Below are 23,901 nucleotides of genomic sequence, written 5' to 3'. Positions count from 1 at the left end.
GTAACCTCCCGTATAATCCTCTCTATGGTTAGCCATAGGCTGCCGCACCTTGTACTGAACCCTCCCAATCAATAAATACATCGCGGGTCTCCTTGTATGGAGATTGAGACGCTTCATCATAATTTGAAAGTACGTACTATTTCGAAAGGGCAGAGGGGCAGAGGAGGTGCTCGAGCGGCGGAGGAGTCGAGGCGATTCCATCGGGTTCCTAGCGTTTCCGGGATCACTCGCTACTGGAGCTTGTTTCCTCTTCGATTCCCTGCCTTCCTGGTTAGTTCTTCTTGTCTCTCTATCTTCTCGCGTGCGATTTGCCATGGTTGTGGTCGTGTAACTTCCAGATCTAGGTCTGGGGATTGTTTGTAGTTGTGTGTTTGTGGGTTTGTGTTGGAGATTTTGTCGTTGTTTGAGTATTTAGCGGTTGGTTCTGCTTCGTGGCTCGTGTAGTTTCATGTGGATCCCATGTGCTCACGTCAGTTGTTAGTATTTGTGGATCCCGTGTGCTCGCGTTGTTAGGTTTTGGGTGTTCTCGTTTTGATCCTCTCGTTGTAACCGCTGTTTGGTTACTCGTTTATGATTTTTTTTGATTGATGTGTTGGTCCTCTGGTAGGGTTAGAGTTTGTGTTTTTTCTCGAGATAGGCGTGTCTCTGTGTTGAGTCTTCTTGCACATCCCCTGCAGTTGCAGCTACCATCTGGTAGGGTTAGGTTTTAGGTAGCAGTGCTAATTTGGGGTTATAATTGTTTAGACCTAGGCTTGCACTATAATTGTCTAGCTTTGCTTTGTAATTCATGCCTTTTGACTGTAGTAGCTTTACTCTGTAATTTTCCTCAGTTTTGCACTGTACTCTGCAATAACCATGGCAATTATAGTGTAGTCATACTGTACTTTTCATTGTAATTTCACCGAAAGTAGTCTGTAAGTAAGTACATTGTAATTTCCCTCAATGTACTCTGTAATATTCATGGTAATTACACTGTAATTTCCCTCAATGTACTCTGTAATCCATGGTAATTACGCTGTAATTTCCCTCAATGTGCACTGTAATATCTATGGCAATTACACTCTAATTTCCCTCTATGTACACTGTAATTTCCATATAGTATTTACACTGTAATTTCCCTGAATGCACACTGTAATATGCATGGTATTTACACTGTGATTTCCTTCAGATTTTTCTGTGATTTCCCTATAGTATTTACACTGTTTTTTTGACAGAAATATAGTATTTACACTGTAATTTCCCTCAATGTACAATGTAATATGCATGGTATTTTCACTATAATATGCCAGTGTAATTTCCCTAAAGTAAACTGTATAATTGCTCTGTAATTCATGTGCTTTTTGCACTGTAATTCATGTGCTTTCTTGATTGTATGCCTTGATTACTCTGTAATTTATGTCAGGTTTGCACTGTAATTTCTTATGTTTTTAGTGTAATTTGCATTAGTTTACACTGTAATGTGCCCTATTTGCATCAGTTTTACTTGCATTGTAACCCCCCCCCCCCCTGTTTGCTCTGTAATTTCCTCTGTATATACCCAAGAGTTTAATTGTAATTTTGACTGGTTTTTTGCACTGTAATTTGAGTGATACTTATACTGCAATCTCCCCTATTTGCCCTCCAGTTTTGCACTGTAATTCCCCCAGTTTTAGTTCAAGGCCAGCTGTTTGCTACATTTTCTTCTTCTTTTAGTTGTCAGGTGTTCTGTGATCCGGGGTATGTGCTGGGGAGTTCTTGTTAGCCACGTAGTTGAGTTTCTGTTTCGATTAGTTGAGAACCGGGTCACAATTTTAGCCCGACCCGTTTTTTTGGAAATACAAACATACAAAGATAGGTGTTAATTGGACACATGTGTCAACAGGACATTGGTCAGGAAATTTGAATGATATCCAATTGGAAATCAGTCAAATGTTAAATAGACAGTCCCTTATTATAATACGTATTGAAACAACATAGCATGCTTAATAATTAGCATTATGATACCATGAAGTTGGCTGTTTTTATTCTTTTTATTTAGGTACAAATTCATTTTTATCTAGCTACCTTTTTTACAATATTTTTAAGGTAATAGTTTATTTATTTAGGTACACAAAAAGTGGTAGGACTATATCTCTGGCAACGCGAGTCGGGAGATAGCCTCGCATGAAGTTGTTCCGCTATCTCGCACGTGCTTTTTTTTCGTTTTTCTTCCGCGTTGTTTTGTTTCTTCACGGTTTATTCAGTTTTTTTTGTTTTTTCTTTGTGTTTTCACCGTTGTCTTCGTTTTATTCCGGTTTTTATTGTTTTATTCTTTTCTTCCTTTTTTCTTAAGTTCTTCTTTTTCTTAATTGGGTTTTTTAATATTTTTTTAAAATTTCTTCTATAGTTTTTTTTTCTTTCTTAGTTTCCATCAGTTTTGTTTTGCTTTTCCTTGTTTTACTTGGTTTCCTCATGGGTTCTCACGGTTTCATCAGGTTTTCCATTTTTCTTTGTTTCTAAGGTGTTTCTTTGGTTTTCACAACTTTTCTTTTTTTCATCATATTCCATACACATTAGTATATATCAGGAAAAAAATGTACATGTTTAAAAAAATCAAATACATGATTAATATTAAAAAATATGTTTGATAAATAATTGTTTAATAAATATTGTACATTTTCGGTATATATCAGGAACATTTTTTAATAAATGTTTAACATTTTTTAGTACTATATGGTTAACATTGCAATATCAACATTTCTTAAATTTAAGGTTGTTATGTTCATGTTTTTAATACATGTTACATTTTTCGTATATATCATGAACATTTTATACATGTTTAACATTTTTTAAATACATGATTAACATTTTTTCAAAATATTTATGTTTGATGACTACCTTTTTCATATACATTCTACATTCAGGAACATTTCTTTTTACTTATCATTTTGAAATATATAATCAACATTTTTCATGCACAATCAACATTTTTCACTATTCAGGTTTTTATGTTTATTTTTTAATACACATTCTACATTTTTGTGTACATCAGGAATATATTTTATACATGTCTAATTATTTTAATGGCTGATTAACATTTTTCTCAAATGCTTGACTAATATTCTTTAGATGAATCATCAAAAAATCCATACACGTTGTAGTTTTTGGTACAGGTTTTTTTGTAACATGAGGACCATATTTTCTTTACACATTTAACATTTTAAAAATGCTAGATTAATATTTTAATATATTTTATGTAGAGTGTCTTTTGTAATATATGTTTGGAAGTATAAATAAAAGTAAAATAAATTAAAAAATGAAACTAAAAAACATAAAGAAAATATAACGAGGCTATGGCCTCCCGCAAGGGGACGGGCTAGTCTCGCGCTCCCTCAGGCAAGGCTGCACTACATCTCGCGTGAAGCGATACATAGGCGAGGCCCACAAAAGGCAGCAAAGTTCCTTTAAAAAAAGCAGCTTAAGAGGCTTTATTTTCCAGACGCGAAGTTTTGGCTCTATGGGGCATATTCTCTATGGTGAACAGTAAACTATAAAATATAAAATAAATTCCAAAATTTCTAAAAAAAAAATTGCAAATTTAATGTTAGTGTAATAAGTTTGCTTGCCAATTTTCATGCGAAATGGGATAACAACGCTTTGCCGGTGAACAAACAGAATTAAGTGTACCATTTGAAGGTAACATTTTGCATTCAACTTTTTTTTCACGGATCAACATGCTTAAGTTTTTCCCCTAAAAATTTGCAGATACCATTTGGGTGTGACAATGAACACATATATTTTTTCCCATGGTAAAATACATTTTTGACGCGCAGGAGCATATACTCCCGAGAGCCCTCCACCTGCACCGCAAGACCCAGAGCAGGTCACAGGTCCAGCAGTTTTTTTTTTTTTTGGATTGGAATGAGCGCATCACAAATTACATATACATTTCAAGAGTTTTAGCAGGGGAATATATTCTGACTCATCCACAAATTAGGGCTGAATTTTCAAGCTCTGCCGTGCCAACTTCACTGGTTTACTTCTGACGGTCAAAAACACCAAGTAAATGATTGATCATACTTTGGTCTAAAATAGGTTACCTTCCTAAGATCAAAAAAGTTCCCAGCGCAAGTAAAATGAAAATCAGCTATATGATTTAGGAACAAAGGTAATCAATCTTAGAAGGATAGGGGGGAAGAAGAATCAAGAGGCATAAAGGGCACACAATAGATTCATATTTGTCTAAGCATAATCAATTCATATTTTTCTAAGCATAACCTACACATAAATAACTGAACTGCAAATTTAGCACTAAACCCACTGCAGCGTTGCTACATCATCAGAGCATGATTTTGCAATTCCCGGTCCATTATTGCACCACCAGAGCATTACTATCCTATTCCCACTCCACTGTCGCCGGTGGCTTTGATGTTACGTCCAGGACAACACGGTTGACGCCTCGCACGTTATTGCAGATCTTCTTCACCACATCAACCAGGAACGGGCGCTCAAAATCATACCTGGCAGGATTAAAAGAAAAGAGACATGGCTGTCAAAATATGCAAGATAGCATCAACAAACTCCAAAAAATAAAGAGAAAGCCTAGATTTTACCACATCATAGAACATAGGTATGCTTGCTAACAAAATGAGAGAGGAAAAATAACACATTTCTGTACACAACAATATGCAAAGCGCCAAAAAAATCATATACCAAGACCACTTGTACAGGCAATGAATCACAGGTGCATGAATGATGAATTGTAAGATTCAAACTACTAGCATCCACAAACTAATCTAGCAGGAACACTGGTCTAAAAGGCAAACAGAACAATATTTTCTGCAGACTTATTATCTGTACAACTGCAACAAAATGTCGCCATGTAGTGCAAGGGCCTAGAGCACAATTGCATCATAGAGTTGCAAAGGGGGGACTAAGATAGAGCTGTAGGTTCAATGCAGCATACCAATTTGCAGTCATGCCATCCTCACTGGTAATTGCCCTTAAAGCAACCACATGGGAGTGAGTTCTCTGGTCACCCTGGACCCCAACTGTTTGGACAGGCAAAAACACAGCAAAAGCTTGCCAAATTTCATCATAGATGCCTGCATCTTTAATGGATTGAATAAATATCTCATCCACCTGAAGACACAACAGAGCAGTTCCCAATTAACACCATATATCAAAGATGATTTAGATCCAATGGTCCAAAAAGATCAAACCTGACGAAGAACCTCCAAAGCATTGCCTGCTGTAACATCACCTATGACACGTACAGCAAGACCAGGCCCAGGAAATGGGTGTCGCTTTAAGAATGACTCTGGGACATTTAAGATACTTCCCAACTTCCGAACCTTTTGCAGGACCAAAATTCAACAATAAATAAGTAATAGAAATATTTTTCTTCAAAATCAAACGCAAATAACTTCCCAGTATGAGTTATCTTTCAGTATAGAATGTCAGATCAATAAATATATGAAGTGTAAATAGATGTATAGATGGAGATCAAGACCTCATCCTTAAAAAGGAGCTTCAGTGGTTCAATGAGCTTCAACTTCATATCTTTAGGAAGACCACCTACATTGTGATGGCTTTTGATGGTGTGGGAATGTGTCCTCCCGCTCCCGGGGGGTGGGCATGATTCAATCACATCAGGGTACAATGTTCCCTGAACCAAATATTCAGGTCTTTTTCCAATCTTCTGTTCTAACATGTGAGCAAATTCATCAAATACAACAATGAATTCCCTGCCAATAATCTTTCTTTTCATCTCTGGGTCTTTGACTCCTTTTAACTCGGTAAGAAATTTCTCTGAGGCATCAATACATGTGACAGGAAGGTGCAAGTCACTGTTGAAGGTTGACATAACACGTTCCTTCTCCTTGTATCTGCAGATAAGGTGATATGTCAGTTTCGCTGCACACTGATTCCAAAGCAGAACATGCTGAAGGAACAGTTACCTCAATAGCCCGTTGTCCACAAAAACACAGTGAAGCCTATCCCCTATTGCGTTATGAACAAGAGTGGCTGCAACTGTTGAATCAACTCCTCCTGATAACGCACAAATCACATGTTCATCAGGCCCAACCATACTTTTGATGGTCTTAATTTCCTCATCCAGCACATCTTGCATCTTCCAGTCGGCTTTAATCCCACAAACATCAAAAAGAAAGTGGCGCAGTGTTTCCATTCCTTGGGGTGAATGTGTCACCTGGTATAATCAGAAGATTGAAAAGTTTATGACAGCCATGCTAAGGTATAAACAATTTTATGAAGAAGCACGTGTACTTCTGTACAAACTACAAAGTAGCCAAATGATATAATATAACAGCCTAATAAGAACAAACACAGTGTAGTAAGTATACAATCAGTAATATGTAATCCCCCAAAACATAGGCTTCCTATTAGATCATCAGTGCCCTAATCAATCAGAGTCATTCATTCATTCATTCTGTACCGAAAACAAGCTAATCTACAAACGCAATTGCATTTATTATATCTGATTAGTTTAAATCCATCTCCATCTTCTATCCAAAATGGCAGATTGAAACAGTACTAAAGCTCTGTTTTCCCAGAACTGCTAAAGGAAGTAACTGCACAGCTCAGGGTTCCCAATCATTCATCCATTTCAGATAACAGGACATAATAAAACAGTAACTGGTAGCTACCTCCGGGTGGTACTGGAGCCCATAGAAGCGCTTCTCCCGGTGCTCGATGGCGGCGATGGCGCCCTGCACGCTGCGCGCCACAACCTCAAACCCCTCGGGCAGCCTGACGACCTCGTCGCCGTGGCTCATCCACACGGACTGCCGCTTCCCGTCCTCCCCGTACAGCGCGGAGGAGGGCGCGGTGACCTCCACCTCCATGTCGCCGTACTCCTGCCTTACGCCGGGCTCGACGGCGCCGCCGAGGGTCTGGACGAGGAGCTGCATCCCGTAGCAGACGCCGAGGACGTGCGCGCCGGCGCCGGCCGCGAAGTCGAGGAAGCCCTCGGGGAAGGAGGGCGCCCCGTCGGCGTGGACCGAGTGGGGCCCGCCGGAGAGCACGACGGCGCGGGGGCGAAGGCCCGCGAGGGAGGAGAGCGGCGCCGTGCCGGAGACGCAGAGGGAGAGGACCCCCAGCTGGCGGACGCGGCGGGTGATGAGGTGGGTGTACTGCGAGCCGAAGTCGAGGATGAGGACCAGGTTCTCGCCGGCGCCGGCGGAGGTCGGGAGGGAGGCGGCGGAGGCGGAGCCCATGGCGGCGGCGGCGGCGGGAGGGGGGGTGGGGGTAGGGTTTTGGGGGTGGGGTTTGGGGGCTCGGCTGCGGATGGGGGTGGTTTGGGGCCGAATGCCCCAGGAGCTGTTTGGTTTCTTGAGTATTTCCCGTCTTCTCGGTGGGAATTAGGGTAGCGCTGGGCGCGGTTGACCGGCGGGAGGCCCCGATCGGCCATCTTGCCAGCCGTTGGATTACAACGTGCAGAGTCATTTGATTAGTTTTCTTGATGATTTTTTTATAAGCCAAGAGTCATTTGGTTACATGTCAGCTCAGCTCAGCTCATCCCCTCACCTCTCTTCTCTCTCGCAGAAAGCCATGCTACCCCCGCATGCCACGCCACTAGCTCGGCGCCCTGCACACTCGCCACACAACTAGATCACTGTCGCTGCGACCTCGCAACATCCTCCATCCCCGTGGTCGTCATGGACTGGTGTCGCAATGCCGTCCTGCAAGAGCCTATTATGTTGCAGCAGCTGATGTCGTTGGTTAGCACTCGCCGCTATGGACTGCAGCATCATGGTGGTTGTAGTTACGAGGCCATTTTGCAGTCACCGTGGCTGGTTGCAGCTTCTCCATTGGCCGGTTGCAGCTACCCTCGCTAACGGTCGTAGCATCTGACAGGCCATCGTTCACCGTTTCTAGCTCCCGGCGTAGTCGTTTGCAGCTCCTTCGTCGATTGGTTCCAGCTCACATCGCCAACGGTCTTAGCATCTCGCGAGCCATCGTGAGTCGTTTCCAGCTCCCGACGTGGTGAGTTGCAGTTGCTCTATCGGCCAATTCCATCTCCCATCGCCAATGGTTGCAGCATCCCATAGGTCGTTGTGAGTCGTTTCCTACTTGTGATGTTGTTGGTTGTAGCTCCTCTATCGACTGGTGCCATCTCCCATCGCCACTTATCGCAGCATCCCACGTGCCATTGTGCGTTCTTTTCGAGCACCTGTCATGGTCGGTTGTATTTGCTCGTCCATCAGGCCCAGCTCATGTGCCAACGGTCGTAGCGTCCCATCACAGGCACACCTCGCCATGGTCCGTGCGATAGTGCCCACCAAAAAGCATGCCCTTGGCCACCTCCCACGGTGTTGACACCCAAGTCTGCGGGAAGTGATTGGTGCCCCTCCCCAGTGCTAGTTATCAGCTAGACGGGGGTTGAATAGGCATTTTTTATGAAAATCTTCAAGACAGGCAATGTCTTCGAAGACAGACAACCAAATAACATCTACACAGTATGCAGCATAAGATAAACTACACTAGCCATGCCATAGTCAAGGAAATAATACAAAGTAAGCACGAAGACAAATAGGCTAGGTAGAGTGGATTAGAATAGGAAGACAGTATGAAGCCAAATATGTAATCAGAGAGAATGTCTTCAAACAATGAAGTCAAACAAAGTAGGCAAGCACTGACTTCACGAGACAAAAAGTAAGGAGTGAAGAGATAGAACTAGTTGCTTGACGAAGACAATGATTTGGTAGAGCGGTTCCAGTTGCTATGACAACTTTACGTCTGATTAGGGAGGCTGAGATTGAACTCAAAAGACCACGTCTTCACCTTATTTCCCTTGAGCTAAGGTCATTTAGTCCTCGCCCAGTCACTCAGGTAAGTCTTCAAGGTAGACTTCCAAACCTTCACAGACTTTGTTCACGGGCGATTCATAATGACCCTTGGATCCTCAGAACGCGACGCCTAACCGACTGGAAGATCATAGTCTTCAAGTGTAATAAATCTTCAGATCACGCGGACAGAAAGACTTCAGTGATGCCAAGCACTCTTTGGGCTATGGGTGTTTTGGGCTTTGTCCTCTCAAGGATTCTTTCTCAAAGGCTTCGAAACTGTGTTGCTCTCAAATGACAAAGCCGGGCACTAACTCTGAGCAGCCACCAATTTATGGTGTAGGGGGTAGTCTATTTATAGCTAGGAGGCAACCCGACATGCTTTGTCCGAAATGACCCTGGGTCACTAAGGAATCGGCATGTGTCCAACGGTCAGATTTCAAACACACGTGGCGGCTTGACTTGGGCTTCAAATAAAACTGACTCATCCAACTCTGGATAAGATTTCCTCTCATAGTCTTCACTCGAAGACATAGGATTTTGGTTGAGCATCATGTCAGTTTTCTGACTTTGTTCACTTGAACCCCACTTTAACAGTTCGGTGGTTACTATGACTCAAGAAAGAAGAAAATGAAACTATGAAAGAAACTATGTCTTCGTACTCCATTGTTTTCAAGTGAATGTCTTCACACGTCATTGTCTTCGACATGAATGTCTTCGCGAGCCACCATTGTCTTCAATATCTTCATACATTTTTAGGAGTCATCTTCGATGGGTAAAACAAATCAATAGGAACTTCTACCTATGTTCTCCTGTGAATCTCACAAACACATTAGTCCATCAACCACTTTTGTCGTCAATACTCCAAAACCAACCAGGGGTGGCACTGAATGCACTTACACCCCCTACTTTTTGTGGGCACTATCACTTGGGGGACCACCAATCACTTTTCACGCCACATCCCCTTTCAGATTTTGCAGCGCCACCTCCACCCGCGAATTTCTCCTCGCCCGCCACGCCCGCCAGCCGTCTCTCCACATCCTCGATGGCACTGACCGCCACAGCCTCTTCACCTTCGACCATCGGGCCGCTGCCGCCCAGCTCCAACCCATTGCCCGGCTCGACCAGCCCCTCCCGCTGGCTGACTCATGCGACGGTCTCCTGGTCCTTTACAATCTTGGCATGGTTGGCCTCTGCTATTCCATCTTCAACCCGAACACTCGCCAATATGCTCGCCTCCCCATGATTTCTGGCTTTGATGTGTTTGGAATGCACTAGCACCGCCCTACAGGCGAGTACAGAATATTGTACCTGAAAAATTAAAATCCGGCACCCTGCTACATCTTCACTTTGGGCTCCGTCCAGCAGCCGATGGTCATCGGGGGGCTGCCAGTGGGGCATGAAGATAGCGTAACTGATGGGGCTGTCCTGGTTCATGGTTGCCTGCATTGGTACCCACAGCCAAATGAGAACGCAAGCGACATGATAGTGGTGTTTGACACCATAGCCGAGTCGTTCCGCGAGATGCATGCGCCATTTACTCTGGTTTTTCTTGCCACGTTGACCTGTTTGAGATGGATGGAGTGCTCGGCTTGTCTATCTTTCATGTTGCGACGTCGATCATTGATATCTGGGTGTTAGAGCATCTCTAGCAGACCTGGAAAAAGCCCCGACCCGCAAAATAACCGCCAAAATGCGGGTCAGCGCGCAAAATCCTGCCCGAGCAGACCCCGCAAACGCGGCCGGCCCGCAAAATTTTTTGAGGGGTGCGGCAAAAACTTGACCCCAAACCGCGAATACGCGGGTTCCCCCCGGCCTTTCGGTGCCCAGCATATAGCGGGAGCGGTTGGTGGGAAGGACATTTCAGCCCGCGCTTTTCCCCACCTACCACCTCCCCTCTCGCCCTCGCCCCGCCGCCGGGCCTCTGCCCACGATTCCGGCGAAAGTAGCCGATGGGATCACGCCAAAAGGCCGCCAGACACATGAAGTTGCCCTCCGCCCCTCCCTCCTCTTGTGTCGGCGGCTCGGAAAGTTGCTGATCTGCGACCCTTCGTTGCGGGCGGCCAGATTTGGCTTTTCCGGCCGCCGGTGGTTGTGCCAAGTGATGGAATGGTCGAGGAGCACCTCACGCAACCCCCGCAAAGTCCCATCGCCGCATGCAGGTACGGGTTCGTCCTGTCGCCGCTGCCGTCCGGGCTCGGCGCTCGCGCAGAGGCTCTATGGCTCGCCGATGCCGCTCATACAGTGCGACGACTGCACGCAGACAGTGTTGCAGCTAATTTCGGGCACGCCGAAGCACCCTGGATGAGTGTTCTTCAAATGCAAAAACGACGGGGTACGTGTTGTTTTCATTCGGCTTTGGCACCACATTCTTTGGTTCAATTGCGATAGCTCATTTCGAACATTATCATGTGTGTAGGAAAATGGATACTCATTTTGGTTTTGGGAAGGCGAATACATTGATTTGTTGATAGAAAGAATTTTGTGCACTCCTTAGTAGAATCGAAGGCAATGAAGCAGCTGCATGTGCAACTAGAGGGGAAGCAAAGAAATGCATTATCTTGTGTCAAATTGAGGTGCAAAATTAGGATTTGCGGGTCGGCGGGAGCGGCGCCAGACCAGACCTCGCAAAGCGACCCGTAAAGAGAGCATATTTCGTGAATATTCTTTTATACGGGTCCATTTTGCGGGGTTTGCCCCTGCGGCCGTCCGCGCCAGCCCGCAAAGCCGTTTTTTCACAAATTGCAAACACGTTTTGCGGGTCGGGATTTTGCAGGGTCGGCTAAAAATGTTCTTACAGGACTATCTTCTCATGCACCTCATCTTATACATACGGTTGTTCGTCAAAACCTGAAACAGGATAGAAAAATATATGATGATCCTGAAGAAATGATCATGGCAAAATCAAGCAACGCAAGTTAATTTGGAATCTCTAAGCTGGTGGTACATATTTACTCAACAAACTGGGTGAACACCTCCTAGTACAAAGCTTGACGAGGCATTCTGTTGCACATCAGCGAGACGTGTCACGGTTAAATTAGGTAAGCTTTGTACTGTCAAATGAAACTGAAGATATAAGCTTTAATGCCAACAGGATCTTGTGCAGATCTAGCATCAAGCTATCGATGAAGGATGAACACATAAGACAAAAAAAGTGAAGCCATAAAATGGCTGAGCAATTAAAATAAATTAGTGCAATGGAAAAATGCATAATTTGGCACAGCTGCAAAAAAAAAAAACTCATGTCAGCACAGATATCAAGTACAAACTGCATGAAACTAACTAAAAAAAGAACTTTGTATGGAAGGAAACGTAAGGGCATCTCCAGCCGTTGGCCCCCTCAGGACGCATAAAAATCGCCCCCTGGGGGCGAGCCGGCGATACAATCGGCGCTGGGGGCGGTTTTGCGCCCAGTCGTCGCCCCCAGCTCGTCCCCAGGCGCCGAAATTGACCCACTTTGCAGCCCAATTTCGGCGAATAAAAGGCCCATATGGGCGAGAATAGACCCATATTCGGCGTGGTTTCCTCCTCCAGCAGCGCAGCGAGCTCTTCCCCCTCATCCGAGTCCATCGCCGAGGCAGGCAAAACGCCGAACACCTTGCGCTCGGTGGGCGTGTACCCGCCGTTAAACCGCGCCTCTGCGGCCGGAAACGGCGGCCGAAAACGCCCAACTGCTGTGGGAGGGGCTGCCGCGGCGAAGCGCTGCTATTTTTCGGCGGGGAATGGCTATCTAGCGGAATAGGGCGGCGGCCGTCGCCGGGATATAGCTAGTGGTGGCCGAGGGCGCGGGGGGTGCGAGGCGAGTCGGGGGAAGAAAACCTTGACTTTTCCCCTGTCGGTGTGGGCCAGGCGTGCTTTTCCCTAACGCCGGAGCCCCCAACTGCTTCCCAGCGCGCGGGGTTCGGCCTGTGACCGCCGGACGGAAAAAAGGTCCGAACCGGCGATTTTCGGCGTCCTGGGGGTGCGACTGGGCCGTTTTTTCGGCGCCGGCGCCGAAAAAGTGGCCTGAGGGGCCCTGTTGGGGGCGCGGCTGGAGATGCCCTAAGACACCACACAAACAACAAGTAACAACTTTACCAAGCAAAACTGGAATCAATATCAAATACCAAATCAGCAACATATATACAATGCTTACCTCTTGACTGGGCTCATGTTCAATTTTTAGAAGCCACATTAATTATGTGGAGAAGTTAAAAACAATTAAGTTAAGTGCAGAGGTAATTCTTACCAAGTAGTAAATACCAGCAGAGTCATAAGCCCCAACTCTAAACAACAGAAGATGCTTCATCTTATACTTCGTGAGTTGGGTCATGAATAGTGAATACGAAGTAAAAGTTTGCCTCCATACATCAAAGGCCGGCGTCATTAAACATACAACAATCCTGAATGCAGAGTACTCCCTCCGTCCGAAAAGATTGTCCCAAGCTTAGTGCTAGATACATCCATTTGAGGGACAAATTTTTTCGAACGGAGGGAGTACAACTTTACCAACAACATGTAGTTATGGAAACAGCTCACATCTTAGGTTCATATGTCCAACCATGTACTCTCTCCGTTCACTTTTGTAAGTCATTTCAGACAATTCAAAATGAGCTGTTTAGTACATTGTTTGAAATGTCTCCGAGGTCTTATAAAAGTAAACAAAGGGAGTATTACACTTGGATCTCTAACAAAAAAAATGTTATATCCTTCTAGAAGGACAGCAAACATTCAACTGAAGGTGGTTGTTCTTCATTGGTTTCGCTGAACCTGCTGTAACAAACATCGTTTACCATTTCCAGACTAGTAAGGGCCAAGGAAACGGGCACCTCCGCATGTTCATCAGGGACGCGGATAGTCTCTTCCTCCCTCCCGTTCATCCTAATTTTGGCAGCAACCAGAACAGCCCCAAAGAAAAACCCGGAGGCGACGCGGGGGCTAGCCACCGATCCAGCCCCATTCCCCCATCTTCCCTTCTTTCTGGTCTCCGTCGGACGGACAACATCCATGAACGGAGGCGGCGGCAGGATCTTGTCGTATGAGAAGCTGGAGGGGTACGCGGTATGCGTGGGCGCGAGCGTGGCGGCGGCCTTCTTCATCTCCATGGAGCGGTGCTCCTGCATCCACCTCCACACCATGGACGACGACGATTGCGACGACCCCGAGGAGGCCAAGGACTGGCCCCTCATGCTCTCGCGCCCCCAGGCCCTCCCCGAGTACTACTACGACCGGACGGGGTCCTCCGCCTCGTTCGCCAGGATGTGACAATCGAGGTCGATCATCTCGTGTGATCTGCTGTTTTTTGTTTAGTTCTTTTAATTTTTGATTAGGTTTTTTCTTTTTGCGTTTTCTCGTAATTTGTCCTTGCTATGATCAAACTGTGTTATTCGTGTGAGGCTTTCAAGAAATCCAGCCCCTCATTGTTCATGCACGATTCAGAGGGCAGATTAATCTGTGATTTTGTACCGTCTATTGGTGGATCTTCTAGAATTTGATTCCGAGACGGTCATATGGATCGATGTCCCACATTTTGGTCGCATTGTATCTTCGAAGTTGTGGAACTGGAGTACATGTTATTTGGGCGTACGCGTGTCACTACGTTTGATTGTTGTAACGCGTAGCTGGAACGTGAACCTCTCAGGTTTCAGATCATGTTTGTACGAGGATAATGAATTTCAAATCCGTGGAGAGAAAATGGCCGCTGGTAGTTGTTTCCCCATCCCAAGTTCGTTTTCACCCTGGTTCAGCCACATCTTTTCCTTGTTCTCTTAGTTCTACAGTACGAGAATAGTTCACAGGCACGACAAAAAGAAACATGTTTCGAGAGAGCCAACTTCCAGATGTACCAGATGATAATGCATATGTTGTCCTTAAAGGCCAGTTGTTCGATGCTTGCCTACATAGAACAAGATTCACAACAACAGTTTGGGAACATAAGAGGCTTCCAATATAAATTGTGTACACATAGAAAGGATTCAATATATCTTCATTTGCCCGTATACCTTCATTTTCCTTTCAGGTCGACGATTAAAGAGGAAAATTCTCCTGACCTAGCGAGGCGATGGTTTCCTACCCAAGGAATTGGGGTGGGTCGAGGAAGAAAATGCCTCCGCCGGTTGGCACCAAATGGGCCCCAAATAAAACCGGGATATAATTTACTCGTGGTATTCCCACCTAGGGAAACGACGGGGATCCCGGGAGGATAACTTGGAACCAAACGAGGCCTAAAGGGGAAGTTCGCAGAGCCAGTTCTCCAAATGAAACATAACAAAGCTTCCGGACCAGACAGTTTCAGTTTTACCGAAGTTTTCGGACGTCGTCAAGGGTAACCTGACACAAATGTTTCATGATTTTCATGCTGACAAACCCCTCTATGTAGCCTCAACTTTGGAGAGATTACGCCCTTACTGAAGGTCAAGGATGCTGGTAGAATTCAGCAGTACTGCCCTACATGCTTGTTAAATGTAAGTTATATTTTTTTACTAAGGTGGTTAACAAATGTAATCTAGTGGCCAAATTTTTTCTTTTCTTTAAGAATAAACTAAACAAGTTAAGAAATCAAAATGCATTTTTTCATCAACAGCTGCTTGTAAGTTGCCAGATGGCACAGTTGCAGCACAGGCAATGTCCACACTGCATGACTATGACATTGGTGTGTGCGCTTCTTTCTGTAATTTCAGTTGCATCATCAACTCAGGATTCATGAGCACTCTGTTTTCAAGGGACTATATGAACATTCTTTGGCCTATGTATCTCCATTTGCCAGTCAGACTGGCATTTCGGCGTCGAACCAGCAGCTGCGTCTCAAGTTCGCCACGCGGGCGATTTCTCCTGATCGAAATTCTCTTCCCACCAAGTAGCATTCTGCATGAAAGGATCTCATTTTCAGCTGGTAAAAGTGATGCCCCGAAGAAATTCGGAGGTGAAGGATTGCAAGAAATGCAATCAATCAACACAGCACAACATTACAAGCTTGCTGGATTGATGGTTCTGTAAGTAGGTTTAGATTTTTCCCTGACTTCACAGAATATGTGATCATGTCAAATAAATTGCTTGAGACCACTGCTCTCGATGTAGGGTTTTATTTTTTATTGCACTGAAATTTTGGAAATGCACTTGATCATGTCAACCAGTAAGTGAGATGAGATTGCATACCTTGTATCCTCTTCTGAGGAATTCAAGCTGGCTGCCTACCTCTTCTTGCAAACCGAGAACTCTCAATAGTTCATCCTTGGCCTAAATGAATGACATGGCACGTCATACTCCAAAACCTCTGTTAAAATAATAACTATAATTCATGCAAATGATATACTGTAATGACCTGCCCCAAAGTGAACCGAGATGCACTCTCTGCAACACATGCATAGGAACCATCACCCTGCTTAAGCATGACTTGCCAGGGCCCTGAACAGACAGAAATTAATAGATCAGTAGCTGATGGTGATGCGGTATCAACCAATTGTATGTGTACAACACGATGAATTGGAGTATGCAAATACATGTATGAATATTAATGTATTATCACCTTTTAAGGTGAAGAAAGACATGGAAATAACAACTTAGTACTGCCAGTGGCCAAGACTACAACCATGTGCTACCTGGGTACTGACGGAAGACAGCGCCACTGTAATTCACTATGTATGGAGTGACCGCAATTGTCTATATTGTAAAGTGGACAATGTTAGTTACAGACAGAAACACAAATGATGGTTAGGCATGCAAAAGACAAATAGATGATACCTTCGAGTAGTCACGCTGTCTGATATAAAACACTGGGGTGAACTGAGAAAGAAACCGGTAATGCAAATCTTTTGGGGGGAATCCCAGAAGCCCCAGGTCAGAACTGGAGGTTAAAGTTCGTATGTTATCGCTTAAGGCACTCAAAACGCTTATAAGGAACAGAGTATCAAATAGAATACAGAAGACATACCGCAAGGTATCTAGTTCGAGGTTAAAGAGAACAGCAGGTACAGAGGCAGCAAATTGGTCCTGGTCAAGAAGGAATGCACATAGGACGAATCAGTAAAAACATGCAAACAAACACCAGAACTTTTATAAACAAAGTTGAAGTTAAACATTTTTTGCTCCTGTGTTACAATAGTAGAGAATCACTGAAAATTACAGATTCATGTTCTCTTGCAAATGCTTAGAATACAAAAGCAGTTTTCCTAGAGGGGAGACACAAAAGCATTATTCTAGACATACCACATACTTCTCTATAGATGAAAGGTCACCCGTGCTGCTGTTGATAAAGATATATAATGATGGCGGTTCGTCAGACTTCCATTGATCTGTAATTACACTAGCACATCAGTTACAAGCAATATCTGATATCTCCAGGGATGTTATGTGAGGATTTTCTCACAGTAATAGGGCTCAAATTTACTGATGGCTGGCTGTTATGGACTTTTCTGCTCACATTAATAATAGTATCATAATGAATAGTTAACTACCCATGGTAAACCTGCCTACGCTTGATTCACACACACACATCCTGCTCATGTTCAGTTATCCTTTTATTTCCACTCTTTGAACTGATGTTAAATTAACATAAAAATATTTTGCCAACTAGGTAACTAACACAAAAAGATGCTAGCATATCAATGTTATTCGGCATGCTACATGTACTCAGAACTGGTAGCTTTTGGCACAAAGCGCTCGGCAAGATTTAGTCAGGTCCTGTATAGAACAAAACATCAATGCAGATATGTGGCATAAAAATGCAATTTTCAGTATTTCATCTAGACTGAGCAGATTCATTAGCACCAGCAGCTCGTCGGAGTAAATGAAATTGGTGTTTTCGGTGTCACCACATTAGACAGAGCTGCCTGAGATCTCACCTTCGTTGTCATCAGCAAAATCGAAATCAAGGGTACTTCGTATCGATTTGAAGAAGGTATCGACAGGCCCGGTCGGCAGATCATCCAACGAACTGATGGATATACCCTCGATCTAAAAGAAGTGCCAAGAGAAAACCAACCCATCACTTCAGTCACCCATGAAGCCACTGGGAGAATGCAATGCTTCGAGGTGCAATTTTACCTGATCTATAGCTGTTTTGAATATCTGCGAGGCCCTTCGCTTCTCTGGTTGATCAGGAAACACCTGGAATGGACTAGAAGAGAACGGATGAGCATGGTTCCGCACTCGTGGAACAAACCTGGAGGACAAAGGGTGAAGCGTGGAGCCTGAACTTACTATGCAGGACCGAGTCCCCTTGAGCTTTTTGAGGTCCCTTACGACGGCGAGAGCGAGCTGGACGTTGGCATCGATGAACTCGTCCGAAGACCCCTAGAGAAAAAGAGGTGAATTGGCGTGATGAGAACTTCAGAAGCAAGAGGAAGACTCCAAACATCAGTTTAACATTCAGTAATGGGAAAATTTATTAATGCGTCAAGTCAAATGTGATGCAAATGAACAAACTCGAGCTCGCCAACAACACGATGCGACAAAGCGTTGATGCACATTATAGAATTGATTCTTAATTTATCCTCGGAATTTAGAGGTGGGTAATAAAGCTCCTATTTTCCAAAACAGAGAGAGAACATGTTAGAGGGGGGTGCATCCTCATTGGTTGCAGCAGGAAACTTGGGTTGAACTTTTGTGCATATGTCACTAGAATTAAACTGCATCCAGTAATACATGGAGACATTCCACAGCAGGAAATTTGGGCTGGGGTTGGAGAAGGAGGGCGTGCGGTCAGTACCTTGTAAGAAGAGATGCTGCTGGGCAGAGGCCTAGTCATGGATTACCCGTGGGGGTTCATGAAAGAAACACGAAGGGGATGTGAGAAAATTCGTGGACTGTATGTATTTAGATTGGAACGAGACGAATGTGATGGTGGAGCGGAGTGGGCGCGTACGGGAACTCGATCTCGAGGCGGGTCCTGCCGTCGTCGATGGCGGCGGCGAGGGAGCGGGCGGCGTCGGAGACGAGCACCTCGTAGGAGCGCGGCTTGTAGACGGACACCCCGGCCCTGAGCTCCCCCACCTCCGCCTCCTTGGCCGCCTCCGCGCGAACCGACCGGAGCCGGCGGCGGCACCGGAAGCGCGCTGGCGCCCCGGCGAGGCGGGCGGACGGAGAAGGGAGCGTGACCGGAGCCGCGGGGGAGCGCAGGAGGCGGACGGCGGTGGAGAGAGGCGCCATGGCCGGCCGCGGAGGAGGAGGAGGAGGAAGAGACGAGGCGGTGCTCTGCTCTGCTCTGCCTCTGGTGGTGGCTCACGTCTGTCCCGCCGCGAGGAGGGAAGGAGAAGCGAGTCCGCACCACACACTCGCCACTGATCCTCCACGTCCATCGAGAGTTCGAGACCTCGGCCACTGGCAGTGGGCCCAGATACAAATTCCTAGATTTCATTTCCTGCCATTTATGTAGTTGGCCTTTTTCACAAAACATATTCGATTCCTTTTTGGAAAAAAATTAAATAAAAGCTGAAGGTCATATATAAAACCAAGCCAGCCCCTACAATAATAAGAAATTACAGACAAGTTCCTGGAAAAAATCGCCACCATCTTCCTCCTACATTCACTGACGGCCATTGCGTCATTAGGAAAGCTAGTTGATGCCTCTATGCCTCCACCTTATCAAAACAACCTTGTTGAAAGTCGGGAGCTTGTGGAAGCAGCACCCGGCAAGTCGTTGATGTAGAGCGGTAGAGGTCGACGACCACATATATACTAGATAGATCGTCATTCCGGAGAAGCTGGCACTGAGGAGGGTCATATGAAAATCCCAACTCGACCGGACAGGGGAAGGGACACAAATCTCACAAGTTCCATGACGGAGCGGTATCTAGTAGAGCATCATGGGATGGACAGGAACTAGAGAATATAAACACGTCACAAAGCCAGCTTCTCCATAGGCCGCAACCGCCATGGACAAACAGTATCCCGCCAAACAGAGTGTCCAACAATCAACAACATCTTCCAACTCATCAATGCCACTACGAAGAAGGACATCAACATTAGGAAAGCCAATGAACCATTATTCTCATCGCCGTTGTTGCCTCAATTTCGCCAGCGACGAAGACCCTACAAGGCACATATTGGGACACTCAGGGTTCCCCAATCCTCACCCACGCATTGACTGATGGAGGCCACGGGAACCCGCGAAGGCACTGACGGGTCGAGGTCGCTTCCACTCTAGCAAACCCTATAAAATATTCCGTCTATTGTTTTGATTTTTTTGTGTCTAATTTCAACTTTGGTTAAACAATCAATTATTCACTTGATCGATTTGGCCGCAACCATCCGTGTCTTGGATGTGCTGTTGTCGTCAGATAAATACTTCTATCCAAACCAACCAGAATCAGCTAACATCGTGAAAGCATTGGATTATTTGCACATGATTGAGGGTTCGTGTCCCTGTGGCTTGGAGGTGGTGGTCTCACTAGCACATGTTCTAGACAGAGTTCAGATGGCGTCGTGTTGGAGTAGTTGCACATCCCTAGGTCCCATGAAATGGCGCGCATTGAGGGGCACGTGTGTAGTTCACGCATCTCACAAAGCAGAGCACGGCGTGCAAAGGAGCAGAGAGTACTCTAGGAGGACGGTTGTGTCAAGTTGGGCAGTTACAAAGGCTCGATGACTCATTCATATTTCTGGGCACTTCAGCAAAATACAAACAACTAAACATCAATTCTTTTGCGTTGATAGAAATAAATAAGAGCACATAAAACGAAAGTTGGTTGACAATGAATATTTATGAATGAATTATTTTTTCTCGGTGCCCATCCATCCACTCTTGATAACGTGGTGTACCGTACATATTCATCAGCTAGTCTACTTATGACACCATATACCTATCCAGTGCATCGGTCTTCTTTACTAATGCCTATGCATCCATAATATTGCATAGTAGATACAAGTTTTTCTACACCCACACTAATCTTAAGGTGCCATTGGCGGATATAGTGTAAGGTCCATTGCAATATGAAAAAGAAAATACCAATTTATCTAAATATTACATACTTAATTTAGTCTCGTATAATACGTCAACAAACATATATCATGTTTATCATCTTGTACTAATGACTTTTTGGATAACATGACTTCATGTTATGGTCGTGAAAATTGACTCAGAAATAGTGACTCATATAAATGTTATAATTTTATAACTCAGAACAAACACCACACGTTCTATCATCTTATTCAAATGATTTTTCAAATATGCATTAGGTGAAGATTATTTTAAATTTGATAACATTAGCGATGACATGAAAATAGATGATGGATTAAAAATCTAGAAAAAGAAGTATGTTGAGATTTTGGTTAAGCTTAATAAAACAAAACAAAAATTATTCTATCGTTACAACTTAGTGCACTTTCTTCTCAAACTAGGGTTCCTTTAGTGGCTCTGGCAGAGAGTATCGAAAAGGTTTATTTTAATATGAACATATACTAAAGAACATGTATAAGTTGAAAAGATGTATGACCAGTGGATGTGACGTAGATGTTTAATTGCATTTATTGAGCAAGATATTTTAAGTGATGACAATTTACTCAAGATATTTATCGGAAGGGAATATGTAAATTAAAGTAAGTTGAGTTTGATAACACATTTGAACTATTTTGCAAGATTGAAATACGGCATCCCTTAACTTGCACGATCCAGTCAATTTAGTACGTAACTCCAAAAGAACATGTATACCAGACATGGAGTATGTGAGATCGAGCTCACATGCACCCTTTGCTACAGTAAAATCAAAAAAGATATTATTTTTTAAAAAAAAAATCTGATTTTTTTGGTAACAAACATTGATGTGTGTTACACATGCGTGCCAATTTTCATGATGAAATAACATTTGTGGAGGCCTCGGCAAAAAAGACAAAATCATGCTCGAAAAAAACTGTTTTTGAAGCATTGATTTTATTTTTTTCACTGAGACCAGCATGAATGTCATTTTGTCATGAAATTTTGCACGCATGTGAAAGAGACATCAATGTTTGTTGTAAAAAAATCAGATTTTTTTAACCTTTTAAATATATTTTTCGATTTTACTGTAGCAAAAGGTGCGTGTGAGCTCGAGCTCACAAGAGCACTTTCGCATGTATATCCCCTAAACTCTGTGAACAATTATACGTTTCTAAACGATTCATATAATGAATCGTGGCCCTCACATAAGTAAAGTTCTAGATACGCCACTACGGGCTTCCCTTGCGGAGGGTATCACCATGATAGTGAAGCAGGTTTCCAATGCTGCCAAGTGAGGTAGAATGCTTCCTCTGGTCCATCAACGTGGTGCATGACGTGGCACGCCTTGTGTACGAAGTCTTCCACTGCCAATGATATGGTGCGTTTTGTAATGAAAGAAACGAAAGAAATCATGCATATTTTTTTTTTGAAAAGGGGATTTCCCGGCTCTGCATCAGATCGATGCATGCGGCCTCTCTTATTAAACAAATAAACAGGTTCTGAACAAAGGTCTTACAAAAAAAGCAACCAAAGCAGCCTATAGCTCACATAGAGCATCGACTGCAAGGCAGAAATGAGATAAGCCACAACCCGGTTGGCAAAATAGCAGATAGGTAAACTAAACTCCTATCCTATTACATGATCGCCATCCAAACCGGTTGAAGATATCCCGCGCTACCGTCTCGCACCGGACAGATCCAGTAACCAAACGCTCCCTGGCCTCCGTCGGAGTGAGTAAGGACCAAGTACGGATCAGCGCCGTAGCCCGGAATAACACCTGCAAAAAATGAATATTTGTTGTCCTGTTAAAAACCAAATCATTCCTGCAATTCCAAATTGCCCATAATAACGCACATACTCCTACACGAATGTGTCTGGCTGTTTCGGACTCAATCCCAAACAGCCACGCCCCAAATAACGTGTTTATCGATCTCGGTGGAGTAATATTAAAGGCAATTTGCACAATGCGCCACAACCCTTGTGCCAACGGGCAATCAAAAAATAAATGCTTGATAGTCTCATCCCGATCACAGAAACTACACCTAGTAGATCCTGTCCAGTTGCGCTTAACTAGATTGTCCTTTGTAAGAATAACTTGTTTATGCACAAACCACATAAACACTTTAATCTTCAAAGGAACCTTAACTTTCCAGACCTCCTTAGTCGTAGGTATCATAGATGAATTAATAATATCCATATACATCGATTTTACCGTGAACACCCCAGTTTTAGTTAGTTTCCAACACAACTGGTCGGGCTGAGGATTTAGCTGAACGTCCATCAGCCTACGGACCAAGTGAAGCCATGCTTCCCATCGAGGTCCAACAAGAACTCTCCTAAACTGCATGTTTAGAGGAATAGACTGCATCACCGTCGCAATATGTCTACGTCTTGTGTACGAAGTCTGATTCTCATCCATTTCCGTGCTCCCCATTTGGGTCCAACACCACCGAATCCTCCTCCTCATCCTCCTTTACCTCGCGCACCCCTCCCAAGCACTATCATTATCTCCGTTAACTACACTTTTCACCAAACACCAACATCATGTGTAGTGATGGGCTCTTACTCTGGCATGTTGCTTTTGCCGAACCAGTGTGTGCTCTTTCCTCTACTGCACACGCAAGTTGTTCAGCCGAATGCTCGTGAATCAGCCTCCGACTCGCCCTTGACTTCTTCTCCACCTCTGCCAGCTCCAAGTATCCATATGTCGTCGCCCTTCAAAGCTCGTTGTTCCTTACTTACGTACAACTAGCCCAACCCTTTCCATTCAACTCGTCGAGACCATCATATTGTACTCCTTCAGTGTAATGTCTCTCGATATAATCCCATATAAGTAGGAGTAGGGTTCTTACCAGAATCAAGGGGGTCAAACCTAGGAACAACATGGGTTCCACTTTCATTCGGTAACCCGAGGTTATGTCCCACTCCACAGTTACGTCTATGTCTACGTCTGCGTCTGCGTCTACGTCTTGTGTATGGAATCCGATTCCCATCCATTTTCGTGCTCCACATTTGGGTCCAACACCACCAGAATCCTCCTCCTCTGCGTCGCGTACCCCCTCCGAAGCACCATCATTATCACCGTTAACTATGCTGGTCACCCAACACCAACATCATGTGTAGTTATGGGCTCTTGCTCTGGCATACTACTTTTACCGAACCAGTGTGTGCGCTCTTCGCTCCGCTGCGCACACACAGGCTGTTCAGCCGAATGCTCATGAACCAGCCTCCGACTCGCCCTTGACA

The 23,901-nt window shown here is 44.5% G+C and overlaps 3 protein-coding genes across 3 annotated transcripts; 1 reads left to right on the top strand and 2 right to left on the bottom strand.

Annotated features, from left to right (window-relative positions):
- Nucleotides 1-4,090: 4,090 nt before the first annotated feature.
- LOC119319623 (GMP synthase [glutamine-hydrolyzing]-like) lies at nt 4,091-7,233 on the bottom strand. The gene is made up of 6 exons (XM_037594073.1): nt 6,627-7,233; nt 5,919-6,169; nt 5,471-5,846; nt 5,181-5,312; nt 4,925-5,100; nt 4,091-4,478 (listed from the first exon to the last, which is right to left on the bottom strand). The coding sequence occupies exons 1-6, from the start codon at nt 7,194-7,196 to the stop codon at nt 4,355-4,357; spliced, it is 1,629 nt and encodes a 542-aa protein (XP_037449970.1). The 5' UTR covers nt 7,197-7,233; the 3' UTR covers nt 4,091-4,354.
- Nucleotides 7,234-13,589: 6,356 nt separating this feature from the next.
- LOC119319196 lies at nt 13,590-14,214 on the top strand. The gene has a single exon (XM_037593681.1). It carries the CDS (start codon nt 13,752-13,754, stop codon nt 14,007-14,009), a length of 258 nt encoding a protein of 85 aa, XP_037449578.1. The 5' UTR covers nt 13,590-13,751; the 3' UTR covers nt 14,010-14,214.
- A 1,080-nt stretch (nt 14,215-15,294) lies between these two features.
- LOC119319621 (protein LOW PSII ACCUMULATION 3, chloroplastic-like) lies at nt 15,295-18,982 on the bottom strand. The gene is made up of 12 exons (XM_037594072.1): nt 18,607-18,982; nt 18,451-18,481; nt 17,943-18,035; nt 17,787-17,849; nt 17,585-17,696; nt 16,950-17,035; nt 16,675-16,733; nt 16,485-16,587; nt 16,343-16,403; nt 16,066-16,148; nt 15,900-15,980; nt 15,295-15,608 (listed from the first exon to the last, which is right to left on the bottom strand). The coding sequence occupies exons 1-12, from the start codon at nt 18,888-18,890 to the stop codon at nt 15,549-15,551; spliced, it is 1,116 nt and encodes a 371-aa protein (XP_037449969.1). The 5' UTR covers nt 18,891-18,982; the 3' UTR covers nt 15,295-15,548.
- Between the last annotated feature and the right edge of the window lie 4,919 nt (nt 18,983-23,901).

The sequence above is a fragment of the Triticum dicoccoides genome, chromosome 6A (genome assembly GCF_002162155.2).
Source record: "Triticum dicoccoides isolate Atlit2015 ecotype Zavitan chromosome 6A, WEW_v2.0, whole genome shotgun sequence".
Lineage (NCBI taxonomy): Eukaryota > Viridiplantae > Streptophyta > Magnoliopsida > Poales > Poaceae > Triticum > Triticum dicoccoides.
This window is presented reverse-complemented; position numbering and strand designations above follow the sequence as displayed.